We start from the raw sequence: 17,844 nt of genomic DNA, 5'->3' as shown, positions 1-17,844 counted from the left end.
TTCTGATGACACACAGTGTAACTGTGGGAACATAATGCACGTCCTAATTCTGATAACACAGCGCAATGGCATTGGGATGCTTTAGTCCCAGTTATCTTATGATATACTGTACTTAAATGGGCTCAGACACAGAAGCAGTGTGTTTCTACAAAACCAAATTACTACATTATATCTTGCTAATAAAAGAACAGCTTTCTGATGAGACGCGGGGCTGTGGCACTGGGTTAATTATCTGGGGTTTTGTGTGTGTATTTAAGGGAAACATACACTATTACTGCTGTACATATTTCATAAGGAATGTCTGTATTGCTGATCACTGTGCTGTAATTGCTCTCTGCATGTAAAGAAAACTTCACGGCTACAGCACATGCTGCATCTGGTCCCATCTGTGGAAAAGCTGTACACTTGTTGTCCTTTGTGCTGTAATCAGTTCTTTTTATTTTAGGGAAACCTGCTTTGCTGCTCTGCATGCTGTGTGTGTTTGCTAGTGAAGACTGATATATTATTTCCATCACACAAAAGCCAAAATAAACAGTATTGTCAATTGTACTGTTTTGACTCCTATATAGTGCTTTCCAAGCCTTTAAGAATTCTGGGTGGACAGGTAAACATCAACTCTGCTATAAATGATTATTAGTGCTGGTTGTTGTGTTGGCTTGGGAAGATATGCCTGTTGCAGGAGTGGATTGCAAGCATGATGTAACCATGGTGTAGAAGGCATGGTGCAGTGCAGTAATACATGGGGAATGTGGCGAAAGTGACAAGACTATAGGCTTTGAGGCCGAGACCCTGTGGAGAGTCCCTGGTGAGGGAACATCCTGAATAGGACTCTCATGGTTAACACAGCAGTTTGGTCACTTGGTTAACCTGAGGTTAGTGAAAAGGGTGGAGATCATGATCAGGCCTGGTTTCTTTATTTTTGTGTAGGTATATGGGGGCAGACGCATTTCCTTAAGCCAGCTGACAGTGGGGTCATATTCTTGTCATCAAATAGTCTGATTTCACAAATGTCTGGTTGTGCTTGTTACCTTTCAAGCAAAAAAGTACCCTTTTGATCTATTCCACATCTTTTGCTGTGGCCTCGCAAAGCTCAATGTATCCTCAACCAGACTTGATAACTGATTAAGTACTGGATCTTACTAAACAGATCCCCAGGATTTCACGATTTGCAAAAAATCACGAAATCAGCACTTTTGTAAATATGCCGCAATTTTTACAAAAGTGCCAGCAAAATATGTAAAGAAATAAAATAAAATAACTGGCGTTCACCCTCTCTTTGCTGGCTCTGTGCTGCCACTGAGCCATTAAAGGGAGGGTGAGCAACAGGCAGGCCGCAGAGGTGATATATTCCTCTGTTGCCTTTCTTTGAAATGCACCTCACCCCCTCCTGAGCAATTAGCCTGCAGGCCGCCTCACACCTTTGTGTGCTCCTTGAGGACCCTGCAGGCCATTTGAAAGCAAAAGTCTGCAGTATTATTGTGGCAGGAACATATCTTGCCCACCGCAAAAATACAGCACATTTTTGGGCCACAATTTTTGCTTTTTTGGCCACGAAATTTGCCACCTAAAGCCGCAAAATCGTGGGGGTTCTGACTGAAAAAGAGAATTCCCTTAAAAAATGTCAAATTGAATCACTACTCCAGAAGTCTCTGAATTACTACCTCATTTTAAGATGAATTACTTTATGAATGGCCCTCTATCCTTGTGATTTTATTAAGAAAGACAGAAAGACTGTAGCATATATTGTCAGTAACATTATAGCAGGTGTGATGTGCATTCTTGAAAGACAACATCATAACCAATGTATGTAAATCCACCAACAGAATCCATATAACAATATTGTTACTTTCAAAGCAATTCCTTGCATCTTTGATCACTTCAATATAATTTAGTGACTTTAAATCAAAAATGAGATCATGAAAATATTGAGACAGCCAAGGAAAATCTGCCTAGGTATTTGCAATTTCTTCCATTGCGCCTACTGAGTCTGCTCGTAACCGTGGTACAACTTTTAACTCTCATCTTAGTTTCCAGAAACAATTCACAATGGTTTCCCAAATGTGAGATTGTAAACTGTAGGATATTAAGACAATCTGGCCCTTGTTACATTTTCCTGCCATCAAACGCCCAATGCACAGTCACATCCGGTCACGTTTGCATTATTGTTGTTCTCTTTATGTAGATCATCCACTGCATGCTTCACTTCCACTACAATTGATTCTTCACTCTTCTGTTATGGTCATGTTACGCTTTATTTAGACTGTCAATGTTGGTTATCAAATGTGTTTCATTTACAATGTAATTATCCGTGTACTATTTTCTCAAATGTGTGAAAGGTCTTTCTCTAATTTATTTGATTTCCTCCACCCTCATCAACGTACCAGACATTCAGCCACCAAGGGTCTGCTTGTATGTCCCCTGCTTCCATGCTCACCTCCCTCTTTCAGGTCTTTTTTTTGCTTCTTGGGTTAAAAACTCTATAATGGCCTGACAGTTTTGTGAGGCACTATGTTAGTCTGTGTTTAAATTATGCCTTAAGCATCATCTTTTGAACTTGGATTTCTTAGACAGATTGATAACCCTTCTATGAAGTTGATGCCTTGTGTATGTCTGACAACATCTTTATGATCCAGTTTGAATTGTGTGCAGTCCGCGTGTGTGCTACAACCTCTATATACATTCAAATAAATAAACACTGTGTGTAATACTCATCTCAAACATGCATCCAGGAATACAGACTACTTTTGAGACTATACTAATGAGGCACAGTGCCAGTCCGCAGACTCATTAGTGCTATCAGTTATTCATCTGGCCAACCTTTGCATACATAGGGCAGAGAAAACTGTCAGTTTATTTGCGCTGCGGTTAGCGGACCATGGTTTTAGAACCATGCTGATCTGCATTCCCATGTATTTAGAGAAAACAGTTTTATATCAGCAGTCAGTCATAGAACCCAAAAGAAAAAGCTCCACAGAGTCCATGGTATGCGATTGAAGCATGACCTGTGACAATCATTAACAACATTAAGAAGATACATTAAACACAGTTACACAACTTTACTTCTCACAGGGGAAATACCTACAGCTGAAACTCAGTGTGATAGATCAAAGATCATGTAGATGCTGTAAGAGGAACCATCATTTAAAAAACTCGGAGATCCAAACCATGAGCTGTATCTGCTGGATCACCCTCACTCTCAGTATAGTGGCACAATATCAGCACGCTAGAAACAGGCAACTTGTAAACAGAACACAAAAGACAATAAGATGGCCCACTATTTTGAGAAAACTATGTATAAGGCATCAAATCTGCTCAAAAAACAGGCTATTCCAATGGGATTACTTCGTTATCCATACTGTTTGAACCAACGTTATTAGTAAGATCGTAGTCCATTGCAGAAAATTTCTAACATCAGCGCTTATTAGTGAAAAGTGATGCACCATGTTAACCATGATCAATCTGTGCGCATGCCAATTCTTCCCACAAAAATTGTTCGTTGTACCACAACGTAAGAAGTCGTGCAGTCACTTTAATGTATTGTAAAAACAAATGCCCTCTAAGCATTCACTACGGTGAACGTTATTTCACATTCAGATACCACTGAAATTGTACGCTATTCATTTTCACCAGGTTGCAGCTTAATGCAAATCTACTGTTACTTTGATCAGTGAAGTATTTTATCTGATACATATTTTTGTGTTTGTCCTTTTCCTAACATTATTTAGGTGCATAATCAAACGACGAGACTTGAGCTTCAGCTTCTTGAACATTCTCTATCCACAAACAAATTAGAAAAGCAAATATCAGATCAGACCAATGACATCTCACAGCTGCAAGACAAGAACAGGTAATTTTATATCTTAATGTAATGTTTATGAACAACTATGTACGAACGGATGATCATAAGAGAAACCTTGTGCACATATCTACTGATTACTGTACAAAGGAAGGAGAAGTTGAGAATACTATCCTCCCTTTCTTTCCTCCACCAAGGCAAGGACCATGAGTTCATTTCACTATTCTGTCAGAAAGACTATGTCAGACTTGATTAGCTCAGAGGTCGAAACATTTCTTGACTACTTCAGGTCATACATTACTACAGTATGTAATTAAATAATACATATATCACCCACATTATTATGGACACAGGTAAAGTCTCAGCACTGCTTGGGATGGATACTGCTATGAATCTGAGACATGTAGCTACAATGATAAAGGACAGATTTAGAATTACTAGAAGGCATTACCTAAATAAATGATATTTACAGCTATAACTAATGGGACAGTACCAATGGTTTTAACACTTTAGGGTTGGTAAGTCACTTTTGTATGCGAGGGAAACATACCATCTAGAAAATGCAACAACAAATCATAATGTGAGCAACAACTGAATAACCATTATGTGAATGTGCTCCATTAAACCTAACAAACACAAAGAGATGATGGACAGAGCGCAGAAACTTTTCAGACACTCACCCCCAGTCACTGATATGGGTTAAATCCATCATCGTTCTTTAGTTCACTTGGCCACCCCATGTCACACCCAGCCATATGGAAATCAGTCTTGACCCTGTTCCTCATGGGAGCAGTCCAGCCCCAACTGCCAAGCCAGGTCTTCGCTGGACCGGAAACAAGCATCCTGGGACCGGTTCCGGGGTATCACCCCATATCAGCCAGGCTAGCTTAAAACCAGTGACAAAGTGAGCATAGAACCCATGTCTGGGCATTCCCTGACAACCTAGAGCAAACACAGCAAACACAAGGAATTTATTCAGAGCAAGTTGTCTGCATGACGACCTCACAAAATTGAAAATATTCTGCTTCATGCACAGGCACTTCATCACCACAGAAAAACAGCCTCAAATGCACACATAAAAAGTGGTCTACAACAAAACAAGTAAAGGACCCTTTAACAAAAGAAGTACTCTGTTGAAAACTATCAGTCATTGTATTAGCTAGACCCACCACTACTCCATTGAACTGACAAGTGCAACACCAACCAAGCAAGTTTTCACTGAAAACATAGACAAGATCAGATCTGACGTTGTAATCACAAAGCAAGCTACCATTGTTCATCCTATCATACCACGAAACATATTCATATGGACCCACTCCCAGATGCTTACCGCTTCAGACACTACCGACATGCTCGCCACCTTCAATCTACAATCATGTAATCATACTCAGAAAAAGCACTTGCAACCCCCATCAGCATAGTTAATGTCTCTCTTGCACAAAGCAATTTCCCAATTGGTCTGGAAACAGCCCAATCCTCCACACTACCAAATAAAGTAAACTTCTAAATCAAGCTAACATGATTACCACTAATACTGTTACAATTATGACTAGTGACTCTTGACATCCTATGGTTTGACTACCCATGGTTTCTTCAAGTACAGCTAAGCAGAGTGCTAAGCATTGCCTAGATTATAAACCGATATTATTAGTCATGCAACAAAATATTTCTATTTCCTTGTAATGACATTTTGAACAACAGACATTTTTAGAGTTTTGCTTAAATATAGAATCTCTGTTTAGGATAGAAGCAATCACCTAAAAATACTACGTGTACGAGAAACAGCAAATGTGCAAAAAGTGGATCCATTATGTCCTATGTATCACAAGATGAGCTTTGCCTTCAAAAAGCTTTTAACAGATGCTAAATTGCACCCCTGTCTTTTCAAGCACTTGAGTCGACATCTTGCATGCCTGGGTCAAACACGGTTCTTTGTCAAATTAAGCTTCAAGGTGTCCCAGGCAGAAAATACTCTTAAGGCATTTGCAAGATGGGAGGTCTGAAATGCAATCAATTTCAATTTCCCTTAAGCTATTACATGTCCAATTAAAATAGAATCTTGTGATCATGTTTCAAGTAGAAGTATGCCTGGATACAGGAGTATGAAAGGCAAGATGGCTGGGAGGATAAAGAAAGTGGAAAGTGAAGAAGAAACTAAGTATGACATCTAAAGCAGCTTCCCCTCACTGCAAGAGCTATATCTAGCCATGAAGAGCACGCAAGTATGCAACGTGTGTCAATATTATCTAATAGACAAGGCCAGCAAACAATATCTGATGATTGAAATTAGGTGAGTGAAATCAATGAGGAACTAAGGTTGTAAACCCCATCACTATTTTGTCTTTCTACGGGGATAACAGAAGTTCAACGACCACATACTTTATGTAAAATACACTAACACACAGCTATAATGCAAAACTGTAAACCACACAAAGGCACTCAAAGTATTCCAAACCTTATTGCAAATGTCAATGATTGACAATATTATGCGGGAAACTATTAAAGTATAGAAAATAAATGATAATAAACATTCTGAAAATTATTATTATTAATTTGATTTACTAATTTAAAGAACTCTTCAGAAGATCACTTCGCATGTTAATATTAAAAGTGGCATGAAATTGCTGCAAAAATGAAAATGTCTGAATAAGGATGCTGATGAAAAGTAAGATGCCGTTGCCCTTACCAGTAACTTGAAACGAGGTGCTTGGGATCTCTACTTGTCATGACAAACTGCAAAGTTAAATCAGGGTTTTGTACTCCGTGCCCTGTGATTTGACGTGTGTCAAGTTTCCAGAATAAAATTGTATGCGACCATGAGCTTTTAGTTGACAATGTAATGATAACACATGTGTCTCTACTCACGTGCTGGTTTACTCTTTTATATGACACTTTAAGCGTGGAACAAAACTCTCAAGCTCTAACAGATCTAAAGCACACAATCTAGCTCGCCCAAAGCAATGTGTCCTATGTAACTCAACATAAAGCAGATAACATTTGAATGCCACAATATGGAATGGCAGCATCCGACCAGGTGTGCATTGAACTCAAAGTGTACAATCTGATGTGCACAAATGCATCATGTAGGCAAGAGTTCTTGACAGAACCGAATGTGGTGCAGGGGTCAAAGAAATCTTTAGACATTCCTACCATAAAGGTGGGGGAGGAAGGCAAACAGGTTTTTTTAACATGGCCACAAGTTGAGAACTGTCTCTATTCAAAAACGGAACTTTCACCAGTGCTGTTCTGAACGGCTAATCTGGGAAGATGTTCTATCTAACTTCATCATCTTCTGATTCCTCCTCCTGGGCTCCCTTATTAGCGTGTGTCAAAGTATCCAGGAAATTTGGACAGTGAAATGGTGTAAACAATCAATGAAAAGTCCAAAGATAAACAAGGACGGGGTGGTCGGGTTATTCCAGAAGTGAAGACGATGGTATGAATGTGATAATATTGGTGTTAAAAAAAAATCACCATTGTTGTGCACTCAGAGCGAAGTACTTTAATGCTAAATATGGACACTGGTATGTAAAGCAAACAAAGCAAAATGTATATAGAAATATAACTCGGGACTTATTTTGGTACACTTTTCGTACTGAAAAATAAATCATTTTCTAACTTCCAGGTCCTTGCCTGCACTCCGCTGAACGTGATGTTTTTCATCTCTAAAAGTAATTGTTTGATATGAGCACTATGTAAACACGCTTTCGGATATTCAATTTCCGTTTCCACATGAAATTCTGCTCTGTCAACTAAACTACACAAATATTCTTAATGGAGGGGGCTTAAGAGCAGTAACTATGTTTTCCCTAATGATCAATAGAGGAAATACCATCTGCTTGCATGAAACAATAAATGTGCCAAAGTTCAGAGGTTCTTCCGCTGGAATAGGATAAAAAGCATTTCCACAGCATCACTGTCTCTCTTTATCTGCACAGCCTTTCTGCTAGACCCTGGTACAACACTGAACTGGCTATGGTAATCAGTTATAAAAATGTTCTGGTGGGAAATCTATGCAAAGTGTGAGCTAAAGTATAAATATAGTAAAATGTATTAACATTACACCTCGGACCTCGAAAATGTTTAATGCTGTTTTATTTATTGAGGACATGATAAGATATGCAGTATTTTTCCCTATATAAAAGGGAAGTTTCTTTTAATTAGGAAGCATACAGTTTACCAGATGCTGTCCATACACAGCATTTTTCTTCTTTACCACTGACCCAATAAAAGTGGAAATGTCAGGCGCTGGAGATGAGAGGTGTAAAGATTGGTCCAATGGATTCATTGTCCAGTATTCTGATGTGTGTATGAAAATGGCTCGATCTACTGCTTATTTCTATGACCCAGAGTTTACTAATAATATTACATCCTTTCTCCAAGAGCATACTTCCACATCAATTTATTAAATATCCTGCTACTCTGTCCTTCCTACTAAGCCCAAAGGGATTCTGCATATACTTCTGACAGTGACCGAGTTCTCAGTGAAGCAGCAATTCACAAGTATGGAAGAGTGCAAATCCATCCAAGGAGGTATCTAGGCGGTACTGAATGAGTAGCATATTGAAATACGTTTCTTTTATCTAAATGTAAAATACACCAATTTTCAAGGAGCAAGAAATGCATTAGAATTGAAAACATAGTAATCTGCACCACTGAAGACTTGTTAAGACACCTCTATTCTAATGTGCTTACAGCATTGTCATTAATGCACAAAAGACCAAGGTAACGACAGGTGACTGCCATATGTTGACAGATTTGTCGAATGGATGAAAACATCCATTAGATGACATAAATGATGACCTGTAATATCAATTGTTCCAATAAACGTACCGTAAACAGTGTTGGGACATCATGCACCACCTTTTCAAAGTGTAATTTGAGCCTCCGTGCTTCTACATAGGACCTACAGTAATGGCTACGATTATTTTTACAGCCCTAGCTAAGTTTAGTTGTTTTTAGTATGTATTTGTGAAGGTTTGCTGGTTTTCTTCCCTACATGCTTAACACATAAGTGGCATTCTTGACCAAAGTAAAGAGGCTGGGATGGCACAAATCCAGCCCTAGCATGGAGGCTACTATTCTCCAGCCTGGCTAATGTGTAGTTATAGTAAACTGTCTGCAAGGTCAACCTTAATGTATACATGCCACTCTGAGAACACATTAATGTAAAAAGCTTTGTATTGGTGTAAACTGAGGCTGCGTCCCTTTTAAATTGCAGTCCATTAGAGATACTTTTAGATCACTCTATTTGGAAGATAACGAAAGGATAATGTTTTTCATGCAGACAACCAAGGGCTACACATAGGCAGCATTCTTAGACATGCAATCAAGCAGATACTATGGCGTGCATGGGTAGTCTCATCTGAAATGGAGAATGTCAAGAATAAAGTATTCCAAATTGACTGACTTTTGTTAGTGTCTTTAATGGTTGCACTTAGTTCCCACTTCCACAACATCTACCACACACACACTTGGACCTCATAACCCCACTTACCATTTAACAGTACACAAACCAGGACTGGCCACCAAACCATGTTTTTCTTCCGTCAGTAAATACATACGTTCTAATTGTGTTATTAATTTGTTTGGTTTCGTTTTTCCTCTACATTTGAATTTAAATGCAATCTACCTGAATTAGGTCCAACTTTTGTATCAACACAGAAGATCATCATGCCAACACACTATGGGCCATATGTAGAAAATTTCTATTTACCGATTCATAAATACGAATTTTACCGATTTGGTATTCATGAATCGGTAAATAGAATGTAGGTAAACATTCGGTAATTATTACCAAATCGGTAATATTCGGTATTACCGATTCGGTATTTACCGAATCGGTAATAATGCATCCCTTCCAATTCATTCCTATGGGCCTGGAGGCCCATAGGAATGAATGGGAAGCCATTCACTATTACCGATTCGGTAAATACCGAATCGGTAATAGGGGGAGCATATTCATGGGTGGCAGGGTGTCACATTGACACCCTGTTGCACCCCTGAATCGTTCACGTGTGCACATGTGGCGCACATACATGCCCTAAGGGCATGTATGTCTGCCACATGGCACTTTTCAAAAAGCACAAAATTGCTTTTGAAAAGGTATTCGTTATTTACCATCAACTTGTAGTTGGTGGTAAATAACGAATCCAGAAACCAAAAATGCACTAACTTGAGTGTCCCCTACATAGGATTTCAAGGATTCAGTAATTTACCGAATCGGTAGTTTACCGATTTCTTAAAATGCCGATTCGGTAAATTACCGAATCCTGAAATCCAGCCACCTACATCTCAATTGCCTAAATACCGGTCGGTAACGGGATATTTACCGATTTTCGGCCGTTACCAACCGGTATTTAGGTACCTACATATGGCCCTATGTAACTGGAAATCACGAGAGTCTAAAAAGAAAGGACTCACAAACATATAATTAGAAATGTCTTAACTGTTTCTGCATCTAGGTCTGTCCCAATCTCTTTTCGAATCTAGAAAAACTTAAAAAACACACCTTGTTCTTGAAGTGTATGTCTCCCGCACCTGTGAAGTGTTTCCAACATCCGTCTTGAACAATAACTGAATATTTCATACTCAACAGTTGAACTGTAAACTGTTAACTATTGCAAATGACATAACCTTTGTAAACATTTGTATAAGTAAAATGCACCTCATCACATCTCTGTATCCTTCTTGTGATATAGCAATTATATTCCTTTATGACAAACGAATAACACACAAAAAACGGAATAAAATCCAGTAATCTCAATATCCTCTTTCTTTTAAGACATTGTTACTTTTTAAACAATTGGTAATTTATTGCATTCAGTTTTCATCCCGCAGACAATACCATAAGAAAAGATTTAATTGATAACCCATCCTAATAGCTACATAATGTGGTATGGTAATTTGATTACCTACCTTATAACATATGCTAACTCATAAGATTTCTCTGCACATACTCCTCTCCTGTCTAGTAGGTAAATGCAGGAATCTGCAGTCTTTCATTCTTAAGGAACGACAATTGTGTTACAGGAGCACCGTACATGTTTATACAAACATGCCCAATTTTCATGCAATTGTTTCTAGTTATTCAAAGGTCAAATCCAAGGAGGACACATTTCAGAAAATAAATAACTTAAAACATGACACTAATTGGGTGGATGGGTAGGCTGAGATATGTTTGAAATGGAGTCAGGAAGGCGAGGCGGCCTCGAAATAAAAGACAAAAAGAATAAAAACAATCAACGTTATAGATGAGCTGGAGAAAGGCAGATGCAGTTACCTACAAAAGTGGAAGCAAGGCATATGCTTGCCATACACTGCAAGCACCTTTAAAGGAAAACAAATTAAGTAATTTAAAAGGAGTGTGTTACACTATGCAAAACATGACAGGACTACGAAAGTAATAGAGAAACAGACTAATGTAATTAGAGCGATTTGTGCCTCAATTGCACAAAAAGTTTAAATACCATTTAATACAGATGTGTAAAGGGTTGAATAGCCCTAGGATGTCATCTAGGTTGGTAAACACTTCTTTAGGTTATTGCTGAGAGGTAGACGTTTTACTAAGTGACATATGCAATGCGGTCTAAGGAAAGAGAAATTAAAACTGGAGCACTACGAGACTCCAGCACTTTTATAGTAACACTGTACATAAACTGCAAAGTTCTGCTTTCAGAAATTGAATACATTGGCCATTGGGTTGATAAGTCAGAGTGCAAGAAAAGTGATATAGGGCCTGATTTAGAGTTTGGTGGATGGGCTACTATGTAAAAAATGTGACGGATATGCAGCCCGCCGTATTACAAGTGCCATAGGATATAATGCACTCATTATACAGCGGACAGGATATCCGTTGCATTTGTGACAGAATAACCCGGTCCACCAAACTCTAAATTGGCCCCAAATTTGGATAATCAGTAAAGGTAGTTAATTTAGCAGGTGGCTGCATAAGTTCAATTGTGAAGCCAAACGCAAAATCACACATTTATGGCAAGTAAATCCTGAAGCTGACGAGCCGTATGCAATGGGAGGTGAAGGCCTAGAGTGCTGAGGTTTCAAATCCCTATTTGCTGGATCAACCACTGCGAGATCTGTTTAGACTTCCTTTCCATTCAGCTAAGACCCTACTCAATGCCCTGGTCATAAGCAAACATGGAAATATAGCAAAAGCCTTCACCAGCCTCTTGTAGTATTTTTTGCCACTTTCACATCATCATCAAATTCCAGTCAAATTTGCCACATGCTTCCCCGAGTCACTGCTACTTCCAGCTGTTGCTTTATAGCATGTCTCTTTTTTGCCACTTTCACCTCATCATCAACTTTGCTACATGCTTCCCTAAGCCACTGCCACCTCCATCTGTTGCTTTATAGCAGGTCTCTAATTAAAATTTTTGACTTATGCAAAACGAGCCATGACCCATTCTCTACCTCACTCAGCAGCTAAACTTATACCTGCTCATTATGCTTAGTGATCCTGCATTTCCTGGCCACCTGCAAATGCCCATGAACTGCATCCAGATTCTACACCCTCACCCAGCTGGCTCTCTTACATTGCAACACTTTCCTACATTATTGTCGTATTTGAATTTGTATCGGTCACCTAGCAGAGTACACAATACTTACTATTTTAGAAAGCCCACGAATCATCATCAAGAGAAGCAAATCAACCATTAGGTCCCTATACTTATGATCAGTTATGGGCACTATGACCCACTATTAACTAAATTAGTGGCTACATTCTCATGCTAGATCATCAACAAAATTCCTGTGGAAGGTTGGAACATTGCAAAGTTTATTCCTGATGGACATGGAATAGATGGCAATTATACTATGTGTGGTCTGTGTGGTACCAAGCTTTTTGGCTTGTCTAAGCTGTATTTAATATCAGTAAGAACCCCAACGAAAACTCTTCAGTTCAAAATTATGTCTTGAAATATATGCATAAAGAGCCAAGCCACCAACAGACTTTTTCAGATAGAAATAAAGTGAAAGACTGGATTTAGTCTCAAAATCAACAGGGCTAAAACAGAGAAAATCCTTGTGCGTGCAAAGCAAGTCTCAAAGGACAATGGCCAGATATTGGGCTAACTATCTCATAATGTCTCCACCGTACAGACATCAAAAACTCTCTCTTGTACTTTTGGGTATCCCACCATGCTGTAGTCCTAGATGGTAAAGCTATCTGTGGCTGGTTTTTCTGTCACTCATTGAAACATGTATCTTAGAGATTCTGTATATGTCTGGTTTCTGCACTTCTGTAGCAAAGCTCTATCAAGAGAGTAGGCCGCACAGACTATAAGAGCAAAACTCTGTTAGGACCTATGCATAACATTACAAAATGGCCACACACATGACATTTGACTGCTTGCCTGTACCCTCCAGTTAACAGCTCAATTAAAAAACGCTACCTATATTCCAAAACGATTTTTCTTAATAATGTTGACTAACGTGCGTGGTACAACATAAATATCATAAGTCACAAACCAACATGTAAACTTCTAATTTATGAACAAAATGTGTACTGCTGTTTTGTTAACACTTTGTAAAGCAAGTGATGATCTTCATGACCTCACATCAAACAGGAGCTATGATGAAAAACACAGTCATGAGAGCAGTCTGAAGTACAATTGATTATGATACAAGGAATCACAATATGCAATAGAAAACATCTCCTATCTTCATTGGCTAGACATGTATTTGTATTACAGAAGCAATGCCAGAAGCTTGTACTACCTTCAGCTGATCTTTGTTACAGTCTTTTCACTACATTATATTTTAGAGCTACCAAATGCCAGAATTTGTGGCGCGAACCTCTGAAAACTCGAGTGTCAGTAGAGCTTGAGTCATAATAAAGACTAAGATGTGATAGGTTTTTAAACTCACCAAATTACAAGAGGTCAATCAAAGCGCATATACTCAATGTGAGTGCCAGTAGCCCGATGCGTCATGTTTTTCACCAAATACCAGCTAACTGAGAAAATTGGGTTGATTATCTGACATCCCAGGAGTTCAGATCGGTAGGAGGAGAACAACTGATCATAACTCAATTCATATGTAGACAAATGAGATGCATGAAATCAATATATACACATTAATGTGTGTTATGCTTCCCATACAATTTGTGACTCAAGACCATTTAGTACGAAGAATACAATCAACCGCATGTATGTTCAACTTATGTCGAGTTAAGTTTGTCAGAAGAAGAGTAAAACCCTGATTAACAGACCAGTGCATTCTCAGGCTTCATGAGATATACTTCATGGAACTCAGCGGAATATATTATATCACTTATGCTTTTCCGTGATATTTATTTGTAGTAACGTTATGCTAAATTAAATTTAAATTAACTATGTTTTTTATTTATTAAATGGAGTGTGCCGCTCTTGTGATTAACGTTACAGCTCCATATGGGAATGTTTGCACTAAACTGCACCGTCACTTTACAAACAGGATTTTTGCAGTAAACAGACAGTAACGTGAGCACAACTCGAGGACCATAGATTAGATGACTGCAAATTCACCTTAATGCTCATACATCCACTGTATTTTAATCCTCGTTAAATACATTGTTTTCATACATGTAAAGGAAGGATCACACGCACCATGCCAATATTTTAAATTGTTGTTTTTGCAATAACATTTTAACGCTTGTTTAAAAAAGCACACTAAAAAGTATGCACTAGTTCTTTTTTTGTAAAGTAACCACTCATTTCTTGTGGGCTGAAAAAAATTGAGGATTTGCAAACATTTTCTTTTTCCTTGATCAGCTTTTTAGAGAAGAAGGTTCTTGACTTGGAGGATAAGCACACAGTGCAGATCCAGTCCATGAAGGATGAGAAAGATCAGCTTCAACTGCTGGTGTCTAGACAGAATTCAGTCATCGAGGAGCTCGAGAAGCAGCTAGTATCAGCGACTGTTAACAACTCGTTTCTTCAGAAACAGCAACAGGACCTCATGGAGACTGTTCACAACCTGCTTACCATGATGACGCCTCCAAACTGTAAGTTAGAGAAAGTAATCTTGTCAGTGGCACCCAATTAGCGAGCTCTGTAGTGTTGATGCTTGGCAGCCACACATTGGGCGAGACCAGAAAGTGACTCTGCTAGTCTCGAGACTCGCTTTCTTCAGGTGGTAGAAACAAACCTATACGTTTCTAAAATGGTTACTAGAGAAGGTACCAGTGACAGTTAAAATAATTTTTCTTAGTTCTCTATAAATAAGACTGCCACGGAAAGTGCATGCTTTAGAATTTTCTTTTGTTAAATTACAGTTCAATTTGGCATGAAGTGAATGGCTTTCCAAGTCCATGGGACAATGGAAGATGTTTTTTATGTCACTCGTTCTGATTGCAAATCTCTTATTTTGGAAGTCGATTATGGCATGGGGAATTACTTTTGGGGAGTTTTTTGGTTGTACGTCACGGGAAAATCCAATTTTAGAGTAACTAGTTTTTAAGGATTTATAACTGGAATGACATAATACAGTTCAAGTCCAATTATTGAGCTCAAATAATTTCTTTTGAGGAAAGATTGTTTTCCGGAGCTGTTATATTGCATGAAAATCAGTTTATACATACCATAATAAGACCTACATTTAATTATCTGACAGTATCTGTTGTGCTTCAGTGCTTAAGTTGGCAGGTGTAAAATCAGAGGATTCAAGTTCTAATTCTTGCTTCACCCCTTGACCAAAGTTGGTTATCCTCATGCAATGAGTTTTTCTCCCCATACCGCAGTTTCTTTTACTTCCAAAATGGCAAATGCCTAGAAATATCTCCATCCCAGGAATCAAGTGCAGTAGGCAAATATAGAACTGGTCCTCAAAGTGGACCGATTTTCTCTAATTGTTGTACTGCCACCCGGTGAACATCTGTACTACAAAATGCTGTTGTGTGTCACTTTTGGAGAACAGATATCTGCGGCCAAACACAAGACCAAAGTTTTGGCCCTAGTACAATACCATTCCAAGAATAAAAACAAATGAGATGGTTGGGGTGGTATTTTCAGTGAGGATAAGTAGAGTAGGGCTCCATGACATAAAATGCTTGGATGACATTCATGGGAATGTGAATTCTTGAGATTACAAATGAATTTGCGGCCAAGTCTTGACATGCCACTATCATTTAAAAAACCAGAATGCCCCTGATATCCGCAGACCCTCTTCATCTAGTCACAGAGCACCCTTGACAAATAATGCCATTAGCACCAAGACTGCTGTACCAGCCCTTTATATTTAATTTAGTAGGTTTATATAAATTACAACTATGATTAATACATTCTAAAAATGTAAGGCTTAAATTACATTGGTTATTATTACCCTGAATATTTATCACATTAGATGCCTCGGAAAGCAAGGAAACAAGACGGCAGGCAGGAAGAAATAGCTTCCAAATCATGGCTTATTGTACCTTGGAAAGACAAGGCGATAGAAATTAAATAACTATATTGAAATGCAGTTGCACAGGTTACTCATCTGTGTTGTTGTGTCTTTGATCTTAGCACTTAAGAACTCTCCTGTTACAGCATATGAGAATAGTGGCAGCCTGTGGCCGGTGCCAGAGCACAGGAATTGCGTTCATGTCTTTCTGTAGGAGCTCACACGCCTTGCCTGGGGAAGCTTGAGGGCACAGATGAATTGAAATACAGATATGGCCTCAATACTTCTCTTTTATTTACAGTGGGCTCACATGACATATATGATCTTCAGTAGTTCCTCTTTGGCACTGGTAACCTAAATAGGCGCTATAATATTCTGCTGCTTGGACCCTTTTCCGCCCTCTTTTGACGTGCACCTCCTCTTTCTCATTACTCCCGGTTTTACACCCTGCTTCTTTTGTCACAGCCTTCTTATGGCCACTCAGCCCTTTTAGGTGGCAGGTACTTTTCTACATCTTGTTTATTTATTTATTAATTATAATTAGGTAGCATGAACCTAGCCACATGGATGACTGAGCTTTTCACAGCTTACAGAAAATAAAATATATTAAGTGTGGCATGAACTAATCACATTCAAGCATAGTCAACAGTAATAGGGAGAGTCATAGTGTAGGCAGTGGGAGACTGAGGTGATATTCGCATGAATTCTTGGGAATCATTGGCATATTGCCGAATTCTTATTCCTTCCATATTTGAAATCACACTTAGGGTTTCCAAGTACATATCGAATGGAACGGGGGAAAATATGTGATTCTTTTGGCAGGGACTGAAACACTAACCTTAAGATCTGCACCTTTTTCCCTATAATGTTCACCTGCCTCTGCCGCTACCATAGGGAACTTTAAATTCTGGCACCATCTTATCTTCCCCTAGATAAAAAAGATTGGTCATTATAACCACCAAAAACCAACAACATGGAATCGCCCAAAGACTGAAAAGATAATATAAAGGGGCTCCTAAAAGGTGAGGTACTGCATGAAAAGTCCACCCATCCCTCAGAACAATAACGGTTTGGTAGGTTAGGGCGAAATATAGCGCTTAAAAGTATATACCACAAATAAGAAGACCTATCTATGAAATGCACTGTGTAAAATACCCATCATGTTAAATTTGATTGTTAGTCCAGTTACTTCGATTGCAGGGCCAGTGAATATGGGGTGATCTCTCTGCGCCTCAGAGTGTGGTTACGAAGGCAGGATGCTCATAGTCAGCAGTTAAGGTATATTTCTAGTTGCAAATAAATAAATACTACTGGACTACACCCAACAAGAAGAGTTCAAAGCTATTTGAACTGAAATTTGAATTGGGGACGTAAGACCTACTCTAGAGACGACCATCTGTCCCTCAATGTATCAGGTAAGGCCATCGACTGTCCTATATAGAGTCCATATCTTGGTAAGGACGCCCTCCACACTACATGCCAGAAATGCAGTCTTAGGATCATAAATCCTAACACACAAGGTGATGACCTACCTCAGGGCCTTGCGGAAATGGTTGTGGGCAAGAATATCTTTCCTCTGGGCTCTAAAATCATCTGTGCCCTGATTAATTCCAGGTCCCTGGTGAAACACAAATTTGAATTTATAGAGTTCCTGGACACATATCAGTTAG

The 17,844-nt window shown here is 38.8% G+C and overlaps 2 protein-coding genes across 5 annotated transcripts in view; one reads left to right on the top strand and one right to left on the bottom strand.

Moving 5' to 3' along the window:
- The window catches only part of MCPH1 (microcephalin 1), a 1,335,298-nt gene that overhangs the window by 445,085 nt on the left and 872,369 nt on the right, over window positions 1-17,844 (bottom strand). The gene's annotated exons all lie outside the window — the stretch shown is intronic.
- ANGPT2 (angiopoietin 2) overlaps window positions 1-17,844 on the top strand; it is a 147,664-nt gene that overhangs the window by 79,547 nt on the left and 50,273 nt on the right. The window contains exons 3-4 of the mRNA XM_085610821.1: window positions 3,726-3,847; window positions 14,566-14,798. Of these exons, the coding sequence (XP_085466947.1) occupies window positions 3,726-3,847; window positions 14,566-14,798 (355 nt within the window). The remainder of the gene's footprint in view (window positions 1-3,725; window positions 3,848-14,565; window positions 14,799-17,844) is intronic.

This window comes from Triturus cristatus, chromosome 6 (assembly GCF_964204655.1).
Source record: "Triturus cristatus chromosome 6, aTriCri1.1, whole genome shotgun sequence".
Taxonomy (NCBI): Eukaryota; Metazoa; Chordata; class Amphibia; order Caudata; family Salamandridae; genus Triturus; species Triturus cristatus.
This window is presented reverse-complemented; position numbering and strand designations above follow the sequence as displayed.